The sequence below is a fragment of the Carcharodon carcharias genome, chromosome 20 (assembly GCF_017639515.1).
Source record: "Carcharodon carcharias isolate sCarCar2 chromosome 20, sCarCar2.pri, whole genome shotgun sequence".
NCBI lineage: Eukaryota > Metazoa > Chordata > Chondrichthyes > Lamniformes > Lamnidae > Carcharodon > Carcharodon carcharias.
Genome location: NC_054486.1, coordinates 71,624,658 through 71,640,776, shown reverse-complemented (window position 1 = coordinate 71,640,776; position 16,119 = coordinate 71,624,658). Strand labels below are relative to the sequence as shown.

The following is a 16,119-nucleotide window of genomic DNA, read 5'->3' as shown; positions in this document are numbered from 1 at the left end:
CAGAAAGTGCGTCTGGGAAATTGGTAATGGAAAGTAGGGAGATGGCGGATGAATTAAACAGGTATTTTGCTTTGGCCTTCACTACAGAGGACACAAGTAACCTCCTGGAAATAGCTGTGAATCATGAAATGGAAGGAAGGGAGCAACTCGGCGAAAATTACTATTACCAGGGAAGTGTTATTGAGCAAATTGATGGGGCTGCGGACTGACAAATCCCCAGGTCCAGATGGACTTCACCCTAGGGTTTTGAAAAAAGCGGCTAGTGGGATAACACATGCATTGGTTTTAACTTTCCCAAAATTCCCTAAATTTGGGGAAGGTTCCATTAGATTGTAAAATAGCAAATGTAACTCCTTTATTCAAAAAGCGAGGGAGACAAAAAGCTGGAACCTACAGGCCAGTTAGCCTAACTTCTGTAATAGGGAAAATGTTAGAAGCTGCTATTAAAGATGTTATTGCAGGGCACTTAGATAAATTCAAGGCAATCAGGCAGAGTCAGCAAGGTTTTGTGAATGGGAAATCACGTTTAACCAATTTATTGGACTTCTTTGAAGGAGTCACGTGCTGTTGATACAGGGGAACCAGTGGGTGTGCTGTACTTGGATTTCCAGAAAGTATTTGGTAAAGTGTCACATCAAAGGTCATTGCAGAAAATAAAAGCTCATGGTATAGGGGTAACATATTGGAATGGATAGAAGATTGGCTAGTTAACAGGAAGCAGAGTTGGCATAAATGGGTCTTTTTCTGGTTGACAGGATGTGATGAGTGATGTGCCACAGGGATCAGCAAGGGCCTCAACATTTTAAAATTTATATAAATGACTTGGATGAAGGGACCGAAGGAGTGGTTGCTAAATTTGCTGATGACACAAAGATAGGTAGGAAAGTAAATTATGAAGTGGACATAAGGAGGCTACGAAGGGACATAGGTTAAGGGAGTGGGCAAAGATCTTGCAAATTGACTATAATGTGGGTGAATATAAAATTGTTCATTTTGGCAGGAAGAATAAAAAAGCTTATTATCTAAATGGTGAGAGATTGCAGAGCTCTGAAATTTGGAGGGATCTGGGTGCCTAGTGCACGAATCACAAAAGGCTGGTATGCAGGTGCAGCAAGTAATTAGGAAAGCCTATAGAATGTTATTGTTCATTGTGAGGAGAATTGATTGCAGAAGTGGTGAGGTTATGCTTCAGTTGTACTGGTAAGACCACACCTGGATTATTGTATACAGTACTGATCTCCTTATTTAAAGAGAGATGTCAATACATTAGAAGCAGTTCAGGGAATGTTTACTCGACCAATATCAGGAATGGGCGGGTTGTCCTATGAGGAAAGATTGGACAGGTTAGGCTTGTATCCAGTGGAGTTTAGAAGAGCAAGAGTTGACTTGATCGAAACCTTTAAGATCCTGAGGGGTGTTGACAGGGTGGATGTGGAGAGCATCCTTCCTCTTGTGGGAGACTCTAGAACTAGGGATCACCGTTTTAAAAAAACGGGTTGATCATTTAAGACAGAAATGAGAATTTTTTTCCCTGAGGGTCGTGAGCCTTTGGAATTCTCTCCCTCAAAAGCAGTGTCTTTGAATATTTTTATGGCAGAGCTAGATTGATTCTTGATTAACAAGGGGGTGAAATGTTATTGGGGATGGGCAGGAATGAGGGATTGAAATTACAATCAGATCAACCATGGCTCGGGGGATTGGGGGTTGGTTTGTGGGCAGTGTTCATAATTAGTATGTTCCTATGTCCACAGATCCCTGAAAGTAGCAGGACAGGTCGATAAGGTGGTTAAGAAGCCATATGGAATCCTTTTATTTGTTAGCTGAGGCATAGAAGACGAGAACAGCGAGGTTATGCTGGAACCATATAGCACTTTAGTTGGACCACAACTTGAGCACTACGTGCAGTTCTGGTCACATCATAGAAAGGATGTAATTACATGAAAGAGGCTACAGAGGAGATTTATGAGGATGATGCCAGGACTGGAAAATTGCACATGTGAGGAAAGGCTTGGATTGTACTCCCTTTAATAGAGGAGTCTGAAGGGAGATTTAATTGAGATGTGCCAAATGGGAAGGGCCTATTTGCTTCAGCAGAGAGGTCAGTGACTAGGGGGCATCGATTTGAAGTGATAGGCAGAAGAATTAGAGGGGAGATGAGCAAAGATTTTTTTTTTCTGCCCATAGGGTTGTAGGGGTGTGGAACTCACTACCTGAAAGGATAGTAGAGGCATAAGCCCTCAGCTCGTTTTAAAGGTGTCTGGACATGCACCTGAAGTGCCATAAGCTGCGGAGCTACGAACCAAATGCTGGAAAGTGGGATTAGACTGGGTGGCCCATTTTGCAGCTGGTGCAGACATGATGGACCAAGTGGCCTCTTTCTGTGCCATAAACTTTCTATGATTTTGAGATCCCCTGGCCTGCTTGTTCAGTCAGATTAGGTTTGTCCCATAGTTTTGTGAGTTAATTGATTTCAACCAGGACTATGACTGGATGCTGTAATTGACCGTTGCACCTGGATTAGGGAGTGTTAAGCTGTCTGGACTGCCTGTTCTTTATTGTTAGCTTGCAGTCAGTTAGAAATGGGCCAGGTATACAAAAACATTCCAAATTCTGTTCATATAAAGAGAAATTGGTAATTGTTTAAAGTCTTTGCCTCAATTAAGAATTAAGTCTTCACTTGCATTCTATAATGAGCACCACAGCCACCATGCTGTCAATTCTGTTTGAGAAACTAAATTCTGATGTCTTTGTGCTATAGGTGAGAAATGTTCCACCTTATGGGTTCCTGTACTACCAACAGCTGCAGTCCCTGTTCAGGCAGTGTGGTCAAGTTGGTGCTATTTCATTTGATGGTTCAAAGTAAGTTACATTTGGCCTGCTAATAACATCATGAGTATGTTTTATATCAACTTTGTCTCAAAAATTTTTGAGTAGTTTCTAGGTTTCATTGGCATCATTACAATGTTTAGATTGTTTCCTTGTCTATCCAAACTCCTTTGAATTTGTATGGAAATTTACATTGCATCAAGAAAATAAAAGTTCCAATTACAAAAGGGTTGCAGATAAAGGATAAATAGGGAAGGTTAGTGAGATGCAAGATAAATTTACAATTTCACTATTAATTTCATGAAGAAAAGTTTGTTGTATTTCAATATATGACTTCAATATTATTGTAACCTTCAATATTTGCTCTATCTATTGGTGCTGTGGCAGTGAAGGAATTCTTCTGCCATTAAAGTAAATGCCACTCATTTACTCCCAGATGAAATCAGCAGCAAAGATTTTTTCCTCCTCCACCTAGTGCTGAGTTGAGGAAAGAATTGAGCTATTTGTTGAGATTCTGAATGAAAGCTTAATGAGATTGTTATTTAGATTAAGTCTCATCTCAGTGCACTTGGCTACTCCCATTTTGATGTCTTCAAATATTTTCAAGTTCCTTAACCAGAATTGTCCAGCTGATGCCAAGAAACACTGGAATTAGTGTTGATAACATGGCAGCAGGGATGCCCTTGTGATGAGCTACTCTAGAAACATACCAGCATTAAGACAACATTCACAATCACTCCAAGGATAAATCACTCTAATCAGCAATATGGAGCTGTCTTTTTAAAGGAGCTCAAAGGCTTTGGTCACCTCATGAGCTCGACATTGAGGCCTCCTAGATCTGGGCACTTCAGCCTTCATACCTATGGGATTATTACAAATGTAATGCAAAACTACATGAAAATGCTTTTCTAAGGAGAAGACTAAGATCCTCAAATTTATTGGGAAAATAGCTCTGATATCTTCAAAGTGTGATCAACCAATCTGTAACATATTGGAATTCCAAAGACCAGAGAAGATTGTAAAGTTCAGTCTTTTTGTTATAGGACCCAATTTATCACAACCTTCTTCAGCTGCCTGATAATTTTCATGTGCAGTTCTCTTGGAACATAGGCCAGAATATTGCCGTTGGCGTGCGAGGGCAGGCCCCACATGCTAACGCGCGAGATGCTGTTGGGTGTGTGTCCTGACGTCATCGTATGTCATTTAGACTTTTCGCTCAGCAGGCGTGCGTCAGAGGCGGCTGCGCACCTGCTGAACTGTCAAAGGCCTATTAAGGCCATTAGGAAACTAATAAAGCTGATTAACAGCGCTGCCTGTCCAACCTTAAGGTTGGCAGGCAGGCGAAGAGCTCAAGTGGCCTTCTCATTTTTCAGGAAACCTCATCCACAGGCGGGAAGAGGTTTCCTGAAACTTTTTCCGAAATATAAAAACATGCCCCATCTCATGTGACATAGTCACATGAGGGGACATGTTTAGATAACTTCTTAAATGCTTGATTTAATTATTTTAACATGAACTTAATCTTCCTGAGGCAGCTTCGTGCCCCAAGGGAGATTGCTGCACTCTTTTGCGCGCATGAGTGAAAGAGCGCAGGCCTAGACTCTTCCTCCTCCCCCCACCCACACAGATAGCGCTGAGCACTACTGGCCGTGTGTCACGCTAGATGGGCCTTAATTGGCCTGCCCATGTTAAATGGCAATATGCGGGTGGCGATTGGCTCTGTGCCCACTCTCGCCCAGCCCGCCCGACACAGGTAAGTTTTTGGTCATAGTGACATCTCAAAGCACCTAAAGGAATAGGCATTCTGGTAGCCTTCGAATGTTTTTGTGGTACTTCTCTGATCTCTTTTTCTTACTGTGAAGGAAAAGTGAGATTGATTTTACACTCTGGATCCCCTCCAGCATTTTTCTGATTTGTCTTTGAACACCATATGCTAAAAACCTGGAATTCACCAGAGTTGATGCATATTATTCTTAGATGTTTGTTTTACAAGCGGAAAAATGCTTATAATGTGATTCCAGTGCCATTGAAAAGGCATTGTTAAAGAAAAGCCCAGAAAATTTGATTGAGGAATCAATTTAGCCAGGTCACGTGAAATTGTGTTTAAATATGGAGCAACAGATAGACTGCGATTGCAAAATTTATGAAGTGCATTGGAGTTTGTCATAAAGCAGCATTTAACATTGGAATAACTGCAGCTGACTTTAGACGTGACACACGTAATGAGAATATATATAATGTGACAGGAAATAATTGCCTGTGGCATTCCAATGTAAATACGTTTTTCCCTTGGACTGCTGGCAGTTGACAAACTATTTGAGGGAGGCCTATGTTGGAGGAATGGTATCAGAACTAGTTTCAACAGTTAAGTCTTTTCAAACAAGGGCCAGAGAAATGAAATTTTTTTTTTTTGGAAATTGTAATTTGTCAGTTTCAAATCCTACTCTGGAACTTAACAACTTATTGTTTTTATCAATAATAGGGGCTTTATTGAATTTGTGCAAAATCCAATAAAAAGAACAGAGATCCATCCTGCAGTGTATATGGCGCTGAAGATGGCCCAGCAACGTATTCCTTTACAGTTGAAAGTTCATCCTTTGGAGGAGATTGAAGTATTGATTCAAGGACAACCTAGTACAAGCTTACGAAGCCCAAGGTAATATCTTATTTAGGTGATATGGTAATTGTATACATTTCTGTCACAAGCTTTGCAAATTGAAATATTGGGGAAGGAGTATAAGATGGACTTGACAGTAGATTTGCAGGAAATTTGGGCATCTTGCTTGATCAGAGGATGTGCCTGTGCTGTTTACGTTATTACAACATTATTATTCTCCTGTTAGATTAGGACATAGAACTGTGTGAAAAATTGCAGAGTACTTTCTGCTTGTAGCATTATTTTGACAGCCAATTATGTTAAAATGGTTGCCTGGGAAACAAGATAGTAGTAGCACAGAGAGCAGGGCAGGCTTTACTTAGAGCTGTGGCTACTATCGCTAGTGAGTGAAAGACATTTGTTTGATTTGAAAATGCAGTAGCACAACAAGGTATATAGTGATGGGAGGACCATGAGTACAATCACTGGGAATGCTAACCTTTTTTCAAAAAAAAACTTCAGAGTTGAAAAGGCAGCAGCCAGGAAAATTGGGGAGAAACCGCAATGGGACAAATTGGGACTACAACCATGATGGGCATAGGAAAATTCCCATTTTAAATGTTTATATGGACAGTTTACTTTATAAATACTGACATGTGATAGCAGAAAATGCAATTTGTGGATGGTATTTGCCATTTAGGAGATTTTTATTGTTTTCTGCAAAACCAGGGTGATCTTGGAGTTGGGGCATACATCAATTTTGTCTGAAAATTCTCATGGCTAGTCTTCTGACTTGGTGTGCCTTGCATGTATATAGTGTATATGTAATTTTTTTTATTCTTCGTCGGGATGTGGGCATCCACTGGCAAGGCTGATTTTTGTTGTCCATCCGTATTTGACCTTGTAAAGGTGGTGGCGGTGGGCCATCTTCTTGAAGTGCTGGTTGTGGGTTTCAACATGGACTGGCTTACTAGGATACTTCAGAAGAGTGAAACAAATTATTTCGAGACTGAAGTTGTACTTAGACCGGACGAGAAAGAAAGCAAGTTTTCTTCTCTAAAAAACATTCAGGGACCAGGTGGGTTTTATTACAATCCCAACAGTTTCATGATTACTTTTTTAGTATATAAGGAGTATCGCCCAAGTTGTAAGAACAATGACTTAATAATTGGTAAGTGACCACTTTAGCATATTTCGGCACCATCTTTATCATGTTTTTGGTATGTGTCTGCCAAGAGTGTTTCAGTATTTATTGTCAAACCCTAGATCCTCTGAAAAGATTAAGAACCAATCACAGTATAACTGGTTATCTCATTGATGCAGATTTTCTGTAGGCTATCAAAATTGGACTGTTCAGCTGATGCCTGAGGAAAAGTCAAGAGGTCCTTTTGAATTGCCTTGTTATCCTGTTCCACGTTTTTTCATCATGAATGTCACAGAGGTAATGAAAACAAAATGAACGTTTGAGGCAAAGATCATTACTTCTGTCGGGGGAAAAACTAAAGGCTAAATATTTGAATTAGACAAAGACACAAGGCTATTGGGAGAGTGTGAGGCAGTAGGATTAGTTTTGGATTGCTCTAGCAAGGAGCTAGCTTAGCTACAATGGCCTGAATTGCCTCCTATACTGTAAACTTTTACAGTTTTAGCTCATAAAAGTGTTGCATGATTAGTTAGAGATATATATATATATATATATACACACACAAGTCAAGTATCCTTTGTCCGTAAATCCGAAAACCAAACACATCCAAAAACCGCAATTTCATTGACCTTTAGTGTGCAAAATCTGTCACTGGAGCTGACGTGACCCGAGCCGACACGAATCTCGCCAGCCGCACCTGACTTTGAGCACAGGAAGTCTCTGACCCGAGCCAACATGAACCTCGCCGACCGCACCCAACTTTTAGTGCGGGAAGTCTGGTTGTTTGTCTGCACTGTTTACCTTGTGAACCCTCTCCTACCAGTAGAGTTGCAGATACCGCCACAGGTGGGAGCTTACTACAGGTATCCTGTATTTATGATTCAGTGGTGCATCTTACTTTTCGAGCCATTTTATTTACTTTAGACTATGAGCTGCGTTGGCGGGTTTCTATGCCATTTTGTTCCAAACCCAGCACGTTATGCATTCCAGGGAAACATGCCGTTTCAACAGCGGACGGGCTCTCATTCTACCGCGTACCATCATGACAGGCGCCATATTTAAAGTCCATCCATAAGCACACATCTCAGTGCTTCCAGACAATAGCTGCTACGTGGAAGACAGGATGGTCCCAAAAGGCAAAAATACTGCAGCCCCCTGCTTCAGCGACGCATCTCTGGAATGCCTCTTGAACGCAGTGGAGTACTGCCGGGATGTCCTATATCCCTGCTCTGGCTTGGGAGGTGCTGGTAACAGTGGTCAGTGCCAACGCCCATCAAAAGAGGACAGCCACTCAATGCCGCAAGAGGATGAACGATCTCCTTCATTCCATCAGGGCAAGTCACTCTTTTCACAATCTCAACTCTCTCAATCATAAATGCATCACACATCCACAGGGATCTCACTCACTGCCAGTTCAAGGGACATCACCATTCACTCTCTCACACACCTTCATTGTCCTCATTCCATCCATGGGACCACTCACCACCCACGCCAGGCATACTTATCATCTGGCCTGGCAGGCATCCTACTTACACTTTCCATTGCTATAAATGCAGGACAAGCTGGCACAAAACAAGAGCGAGAGGTCCCACACCTGAATTCAATGCCTGAAATTAACATCCCCATGGACTTTGAAAACAGAGCCATCCAGCTGGCCAGTGACGATTTGGACCAGTCCTGTGCTGATGGTGAGGCCGGCTGTCCTCTACCAAGTGAGGGTCCGGTATTGCGATATACATCAGACAACCATGGTATGAATAATGTGTCCTGTTTCGCAGGCCACTGCCATGCACTGATTATCTCCCTTTGCTTCCGCAGGCACACCTAGGAAACAGCCAAGAGAGACAATGACCCAGGGCTTCCAGTTAAGCCCCAAACTTCGGAAGAGGAATCTGAAGGCACCCTCCTTGAAGTCCCGTCACAGTGCTCACTCACACCCTCCACTATCGCAAAGACACACCTCGGCAGGACCTAACTTTAGAATAGCCTTGGGATCACAGCCCGGTGAGCACATCACACTGTCTGATCCACAGTAGGCGGCAGCAGGGACATCCCAGGTGTCCGGCACTTGGAGGACTGCTGGAGGCCAGAAGTTTGCTGAGTCTGAGTCAGATGATGAGCCTCTGGACTCGGTCATGTCACAGTTGTTGGAGCTGCAAAGGCAAGCTCGGGAATGTCAGGAAAGGATGTTGCTGCACCCCTCAGATTGCAAGACACAATGGAGGAGTCCATCCACCTTCAGATTTAGGTGATAGCGCTGGCATGCCAATGCACCAAGATCGACACTGGTAGGATGGCGGCTGCCATGAAGACCTTGGTCCAGGATGTTGCTCCTGCAAAGCTGCGCAGGCTGAACTACATTGCTGAGACCATAGTTGGCCTTCAGCGGTGTGTACGCGAGAGGGGTGCTGGGCAGCCCAATCTCACTCGAGCTACTCGTTTACTCAAGAAGTCAGCCTGGGATCCTCGGGCACCCAAAGGGAGAAGGATCAGCAGGTGCCTACTCCGGTGCCATCCACCCAAGTGACTCTGAGTGTCCGGCCCATCTGAATCCCGTGACCTCAGCAGCTACAGTTCCACAGGCTGAGGAAGGTGCCATTGCCATGCAGCCAGACCCCAAAAGCAGGCTGGGGCGCTCCAAACCTTGGCCCTCCAGATGATGCCTGCCAAGGTCATCACAGGGCGTTGCAGTCAGCTGACTGCTTTCATTTCCATTGCGGATGTCTGGTGAGCACCAACGTGTAGCGGCAGGGATAGGAAAGTTAAGAGAATTAGTTGCACAGCCTGGGCACAGGTGTTAATCATTTGTATGTACTGTTCACTATTATCAATAAACTCCCAAGAATGTCTCCCTGCCTGTGGCTCCTTGTTCTGATGAGCAGTGTTCTTGTCACGCGTTTGTGAAACCTTTCTGTACAAGATAAAGGCAGGTGTCTCAGTCCAAGGCCTCTTCCTTGTGCTCTGTACAGCCTCCAGACCAAAGTGATGGTCTGGCCTCACACTCCTTGGAAACATTACTGATGCCTGCACCTCCGGCGGTGCTGGTCATTGCTGCCAGAATGTAGTGGGCAGGTGCCACAGAGCTCTCTCATTCTCTGTGTGCTCTCAGCACCTTTAAGGTAGGGCTGGCCCCCGTCTCTTCAGCATCTGTGACTACTGATGCTGTGCTCCGGAAGGGGTCAGGTGTTGAAGGCGGACAAAGGATCAGATGCTTCTATAGTTTCGTGGCTGCGTCTTTATGAAATGACCCTGATCACAGAGTGCAAGTGATCTGCTGTCAGCTAGAGAGGAGTCAGACATTCTCTGAGGCTATGTGAAGATCAATGGAGTCACATCACTGCATGTTGCTATCACCCTCCACAAATCTAGCGACTATGAGGGCCTCTTGAGTGTGCCTGCCTCGTCTAGCCAGTATGAGAGCCTCATCCTCGTCATCGTCATCTTTTGAGGAGCTCCTCACCCTCATCCCTGTCGCCATCCTCATTGGAGGAGACCTCCAGCTCCTCCTCAGCCAGCTCAACACCCCGTTGCAGCGCCAGGTTGTAAAGGTCGTAGCAGATGTCAACGATGCATGACACCCTCTGTGGACTGTATTGCAGGGCTCCACCAGACCTGCCATCCAGGCCCTGGAACCTCATCTCCAGCACACACGGATGTCTGGTGAGCACCAACATGTAGTATTGTCTGCTCCACCAAGTTGCGAGCTGCAGCATGAGCCTTATTATACCATCACTCTGCTGCAGTTTGAGGCCACTGTACGGTGTCATCAGCCAAGGCTTTGCGGGTAGCCCTTTTCGCGAGGATCCATCCCTGCAGCTTCTCTGGACCCTGGAAGACTTCAGAAATCTGTGACCGGCTGCGGATGTAGGAGCCATGCACATTCCCTGTAAACGGTGCACACGTCTGCAGGATGCATTTCTGGTGGTTGCACACCAGCTGCACATTCAGTGAATGGATCCCTTGTGATTGATGTTGTTCACGCTGTGTTGCGTTTGAGATCTGAGCCACGTGAGTGCAGTTGATCGCACCCTGAACCTTTGGGAAACCCGAGATCTAGACAAATCCAATCACTCTTACAACCTGACTGTCCTGGTCCTGGGCAAAATGCACAAAGTTGTGTGCACTCCCGAAGATGGCATCTGTGACCTCATGGATGCATTTATGGGAGGAAGCTTGTGAGATCCCACAGAAGTCACCTGTGGAGCCCTGAAATGAGCCGCTGACATAGAAATCGAGTGCCATGGTCACTTTCAGGGCCACTGCAGTGCATGCCCTCCATGTCCCTGTGGTGCCAAATGCTGATGTAACTGGCAGATGTGAGTGACCAGTCCCTTAGACATGCGCAGTCTTCAGTCATACTGGCTCTCTGTCATCTGCAGGAATGACAGGCGGTGTCTATAGGCCCTGGGTGTCATTAGGCACCGACCAGCAATGGCTCGCTCTGGCTCTTCAGTGGTGTGTTTGGGAGCCCCAGCTGCCGCTTCTTCCTGAGGTTGCTGTTTTTGCCTCTGCGCAGCCAGGAGCCTCAGTCTTTCTCTCCTCCGTCGTCTTCGCTCTCTGTAGGCCATCGGGCATACACCTAGTTCACCAGGCTCCCTGATCCTGATGTAGTCCTCCTGCAGGATAGATGAGAGAGACGTGTGGTTAGCATATGCGTCGTAAGAACCTGTTCTGGTTACGTGTGATGGTCCCTTATTCCTTCCCGGAGAGTGTTGGCCACCATTAGGATAGCCAGAAATTAGTGTGCTGCATGGCTGCCCGAAACTCCTCCACCTCTGCTCCAGTCCACCTGACTGATTGGCGACAGATTTGCCCAGTGGACTGCATGCTGTGCTCTCAGCTCAGGTGCAGGCATTCTCCTAATCCGTGGTGCAAGACTGTGCTGTTAGGTTGAACCATGGGGGAGACTGGTCCAAACCAAGATGCTGACATTGCAAGGGGCTGTGAGCGCCTCCAGCAGTGACTGCTTCATAGCCAGCTTTTAGCGAGGAGATTGAACGACATGTACAGTCGTAGAATTGTTCTGCCGTCTACTAAAATGCTCATGACTTTGCAGTCTGTCATCGGGCCCGGGGGTGTGCATGATGGTGGGGGGTGATAATCTTTGGAGCACTTGGTGGCACTTTGATACCTCTGCATTGCTTGAGTGAGCAGATAAGCTAGAAGCCCGACTCTGAACTGAGCTGCCTTGAGTTGCAGAGGAATGGTCACTTTATATAGGTTTCCCTAATGTGTGGTCACTTCCCTCGCCCACCTTACCTGCCACCCCGAACGCTTGTGTGCTATATTCAACAGCACCCACTGTTGCCCCCCCCCAGTCGTCTCAGCAGCAGGGCTGTGATTGCTCCTCCCCCCTCACACTGCCCTTAACTCCAACCATCTCCACGCCCCCCCCGGCCAAGCTTGGTCCAAAAGGCGACCCTGGTGAGCACTGCACAACTTTACCGTGTACTAGCCTCCAAGTTCCCCTCAAAAGTGCTGCCCACCAAGTGCACATCGCTTATGTGATGTTGTGAAACATGTCAGCGTGTTTTCCTGCCGATGTGGACGGATGATTCCGGCGGGCTGAACTAATAATGATATGCTGATGTATTACAATGAGGTTCCTGATGTCCGATGGCGGGAAAGGCAGCTCGCCATCAGCAGGTTGAGCAGGCGATCGCGAACTGGTTTCACGGCATCATAAAACAGAGCGCGCCATATTGTCCGCTTGCACAACCAAACACACCTACCGCCGCAGGCATGGAAGTTCTGCCCTATAGCTAGCCTGGGCTTTGGCCAATGTATTGTAAGTAGGCCTATATGCAGTGTCTGGAAACCAAAATTATCTGAAATGATCGACCTAGAGGGTCTTGGATAAAGTATACTTCACCTGTACTGATTTTACTTGTAATGCAATTGTTGGAATGCTGTTGAAAAAATTAATTTTGACTAGCATTTTGCTAACTAGTGCAAAGTTAAATTCCTGTTGCAATTTGGAATTGTTAGGCTTGAATATAATACGTTCATCATGTCCAGCAATTATAATTGCATCTGCAATGTTTGACTTGATGTCAGTTGTCTAATAATGCTATTTGTTAGCTTTAATGATTTATTTATTTTTTGCCTCCAGGTTGTTGAAGTTGGACACTTTTGGGGTTACAGAACAGATGGGAAAAGCTTGCACACATTAAGCAAATTGATGACTGAAATCAATCAGCTGAAGTTGACATCACTGATGGTAGAGCCATGTCCTGACTTTTGTCTTGCACCATTCACAGATTGTAGTGAAACCCATTATTACAGAGCTAAAGTCTTGCAAGTCTCTGGTGATTCAGCTGAAGTAAGTGTTTAACTTTTGTAATCAATTTGTGTTTCTCTCTTGCCCATGCAGTGTTGATTTAATAGCATCAGTTTTGTGGATATTAGCTTGGCTTAGGCGGTAGCTTGCTTCCTTCCAATTTGGAAGGCTTTTGGTCCTGAACTTAACACAATATGGGCTGATACTACAGAGCAGTATTGAAAAAATGCTGAACAGGTTGAAATGTTAAAACAGAAGCTCCTGTCTACCTGCTCAGATGAATGTAGAAGAAAACCCTATGGTGTGATTTGAAGAAGAACTGTGAGTTCTGGTGACCTGGTCAACATTACTTCCTCAACCAACAACACCAGAAACAAACTAGCCATTTGACACTTTGCACGCATTGGAGCATTAACGTTGTTAATGTTGCAGAATGACTTCTGGCATTTGCAGTGAGAAAATCATTGAATTCAGAGCATGCATCTAAAGGTGACAGCATACTGACAACTCTGAAAATAAAGTAATTTGGGCAGTAATTCTGGATTCCAGAGTGGTTCATACACCTCTCTCTCTTCCCTCACCCGATAATTAGTTTGTCTTTTCATTTCACTGCAAGGTAGCCTGTTTTAGATGGGCATTCAGGGTTAAGTGACAGGCTTCTATTGGTTTTGTATCTTAATTTAATAGTGATAAATATTGTAGCACGTTCTGTATAAATACAGAAAATGAAATGTACCTTTTTTGTACATGTAGGTAAGAGCAATTCTCACCTTTAAAAATGTTTTAGTTCAGGCTATGTTAAAATTTACAGATCCACAGTTGCTAGTTGAGCTGATGAGATTGCCAACTGATGAAACTCACTCATTCACACTTGTTGGAATAGCATGACAGAATGCCTGGAATCTAGACTACCTTATTGGCTAGATGTCCAACTAAGGGTGGAATTGACCCAGATTTGCACAAATGCGGTATGTGGCAGGAAAAAGTCATTTTACCCACCGGTCGCAATGGCAGGATTTCGTGCCATATCGTCTCATTCCCACCTCATTAATTATGCAGGAAACATGCTGTCTCGCTGGTGGGCGGCCTCCAATAAGCCTGCCACGCCGTTACCTCATACAGGAAACCATGTTCAAATTGCAGCTGCACGCACACTTAATGCTTGCAGCCCAGCACTGCTCCGGTGAAGACATGGTCTCAAAAGCCAAGAAGAGTGCAGCCCCCGATTCAGTGACTCATCCCTGGGTGCCTTCTGGATGCCATGGAGGCCCAGCACAATGCCCTTTATCCCCGCTGTGGAGGCCCATCAGTCTCATCACTCCAGCTTAGGAGGAGGTGGCAGAAGTGTTCAGTGCCAATGCTGCATGCAAGAGATCAGCCATCCAGTATAGAAAACGGATGAATGATCTTATCTGTGCCGCCAGGGTAAGGCAACCATCTCATCATCTAAACTCTCACATTCACAAGGCCACCTCACATTCACTAGCATCTCAGCTGCCTTTGGTTCTTTTGTCATTCACCTTAAATCAGTGCCCTCTGATTCTTGATCCTATTGCCAATTGAGATAGTTTTCCCATAGCTACTTTGTCTGGACCCTTCAGGATATTAAGACATGTCTATCAAATCTCCTTTCAAAATTCTCTTTAAGGTGCACAAACCCAGCTTCATCTATTCATGAACTTGAAGACCTTTATCCCTGGAAACATTCTCATGAATATTTTGTGCATACTTTCTAATGTCTTCACTTCCTTCCTAAATTGTGGTGCCCAGAATTAGAATCAATACTCCAGTTGATGCAGAACTGTTCTATAATAATTAAGCATAACATCCTTGCTTTGGTACTCTATGCTTCTGTTTCTAAAGTCCAGGGTCCAGTATTAATTGCATTCTCAACCTGCCCTGCACCTTCAATGACTTTTCCACATATGCTTCTGCAACCCTCTAGAATTATGATTTTTTTATGTATACTGCCTTCCCTCATTCTTCCTACCAAATCTATCACTTCATAATTCTCTGCATTAACTTTTACCTGCTACTTGGCCATCCATTCCTGCAGGCTGTCAATGTCCTCTTGACGCCTATCACTATTCTTCTCACAGTTCAAAATATTCCCAAGCTCTGTGTCGTCTGCAATTTTTGTAATTGTGCCCTGTACACTTGAGTTTAGGTCATCAATGCAGATCAAAAAATCAGTGGTCCTAGTTCTGATCACTGGAAGACCCCAAAATATGGCCTCCTCCAGTAAGTAAAGTAACCATTCACCACTACTCAGCCAATTTTGTATCCATTCTGCCACTGTGTATTCTATTCCATTGGCCTCAACTTTGCTTACAAACCTGTTACATCACATTTTATCAAATCCCTTTTGGAAGTACACATACACTACATCAGCTGCATTACCCTCGTCAACTTTCTCTGTTACCTCCTCAAAAACTCGAATCAAATTAGTAAAACAGGATTTGCCTTTAATAAATTCATGCTGGCTTTCCTCAATTCACATTTGTTTAATGACTGTTAATTTTGCCCCAGAGTGCTAATTTTGTGTCTCAAAGCTTTCCCAGCACAGAGGTTAAACTAGCTGGCCTGAAGTTGCTGAGTTGATTCTTGCACCCTTTTTTGAACAATGGGTGTAACATTTACAATTCTTCAGTCCTCGTGCACTGCCCCTGCATCTAAGGAGGATTGTAAAATTATGTCAAATGCTTCTGCAATTTCGCTTCCTTTCGTATCCTCAGATGTTTCCCATCTGAGTGGTTCTGATGGCTTGTCAACTTTAAGTATAACCAGCAATTTTAATGCCTCGTTGTCAATTTTTAGCCAATCCAGCAGCTCAACTTCTTCCTCCTTCACTAAGACTTGGGTAGTGCTTCCATGGGAAAGACAGTTGCAAAGTACTCATGTAGTATCTTAACCATGCCCTCTGCCTGATACTTAAGTCCATTTTTGGGTTCCTAAATGCCTTTATCCTTTATTATCCTTTTGCTATTTATATGCCTATGGAAGACTTTAGGACCCCCTTCTATGTTAGCTGCCAATCTGCTCATACACTCTTTGCTTTTCTTAATTCTTTCTTTTCCTCTTTTTTTCACTTCCCCCTCTAACTATATGTGGGGAGGCGGTGGTATTGTTGCTGGACTGGTAATCCACAGACCCAGGGTAATGCTCTGTGCACCTGGGTTCGAATCCTATCATGGCAGATGGTGAAATTTGAGTTCAATAAATATCTGGAATTAGTAGTCTGATGACCATAAAACCATTGCCGGTTGTTGTAAA

At 44.3% G+C, this 16,119-nt stretch overlaps 1 protein-coding gene across 1 annotated transcript in view; it reads left to right on the top strand.

Moving 5' to 3' along the window:
- The window catches only part of tdrd9 (tudor domain containing 9), a 216,417-nt gene that overhangs the window by 151,159 nt on the left and 49,139 nt on the right, over window positions 1-16,119 (top strand). The window contains 4 exon segments of the mRNA XM_041214194.1: window positions 2,759-2,859; window positions 5,309-5,482; window positions 6,746-6,863; window positions 12,679-12,888. Of these exon segments, the coding sequence (XP_041070128.1) occupies window positions 2,759-2,859; window positions 5,309-5,482; window positions 6,746-6,863; window positions 12,679-12,888 (603 nt within the window).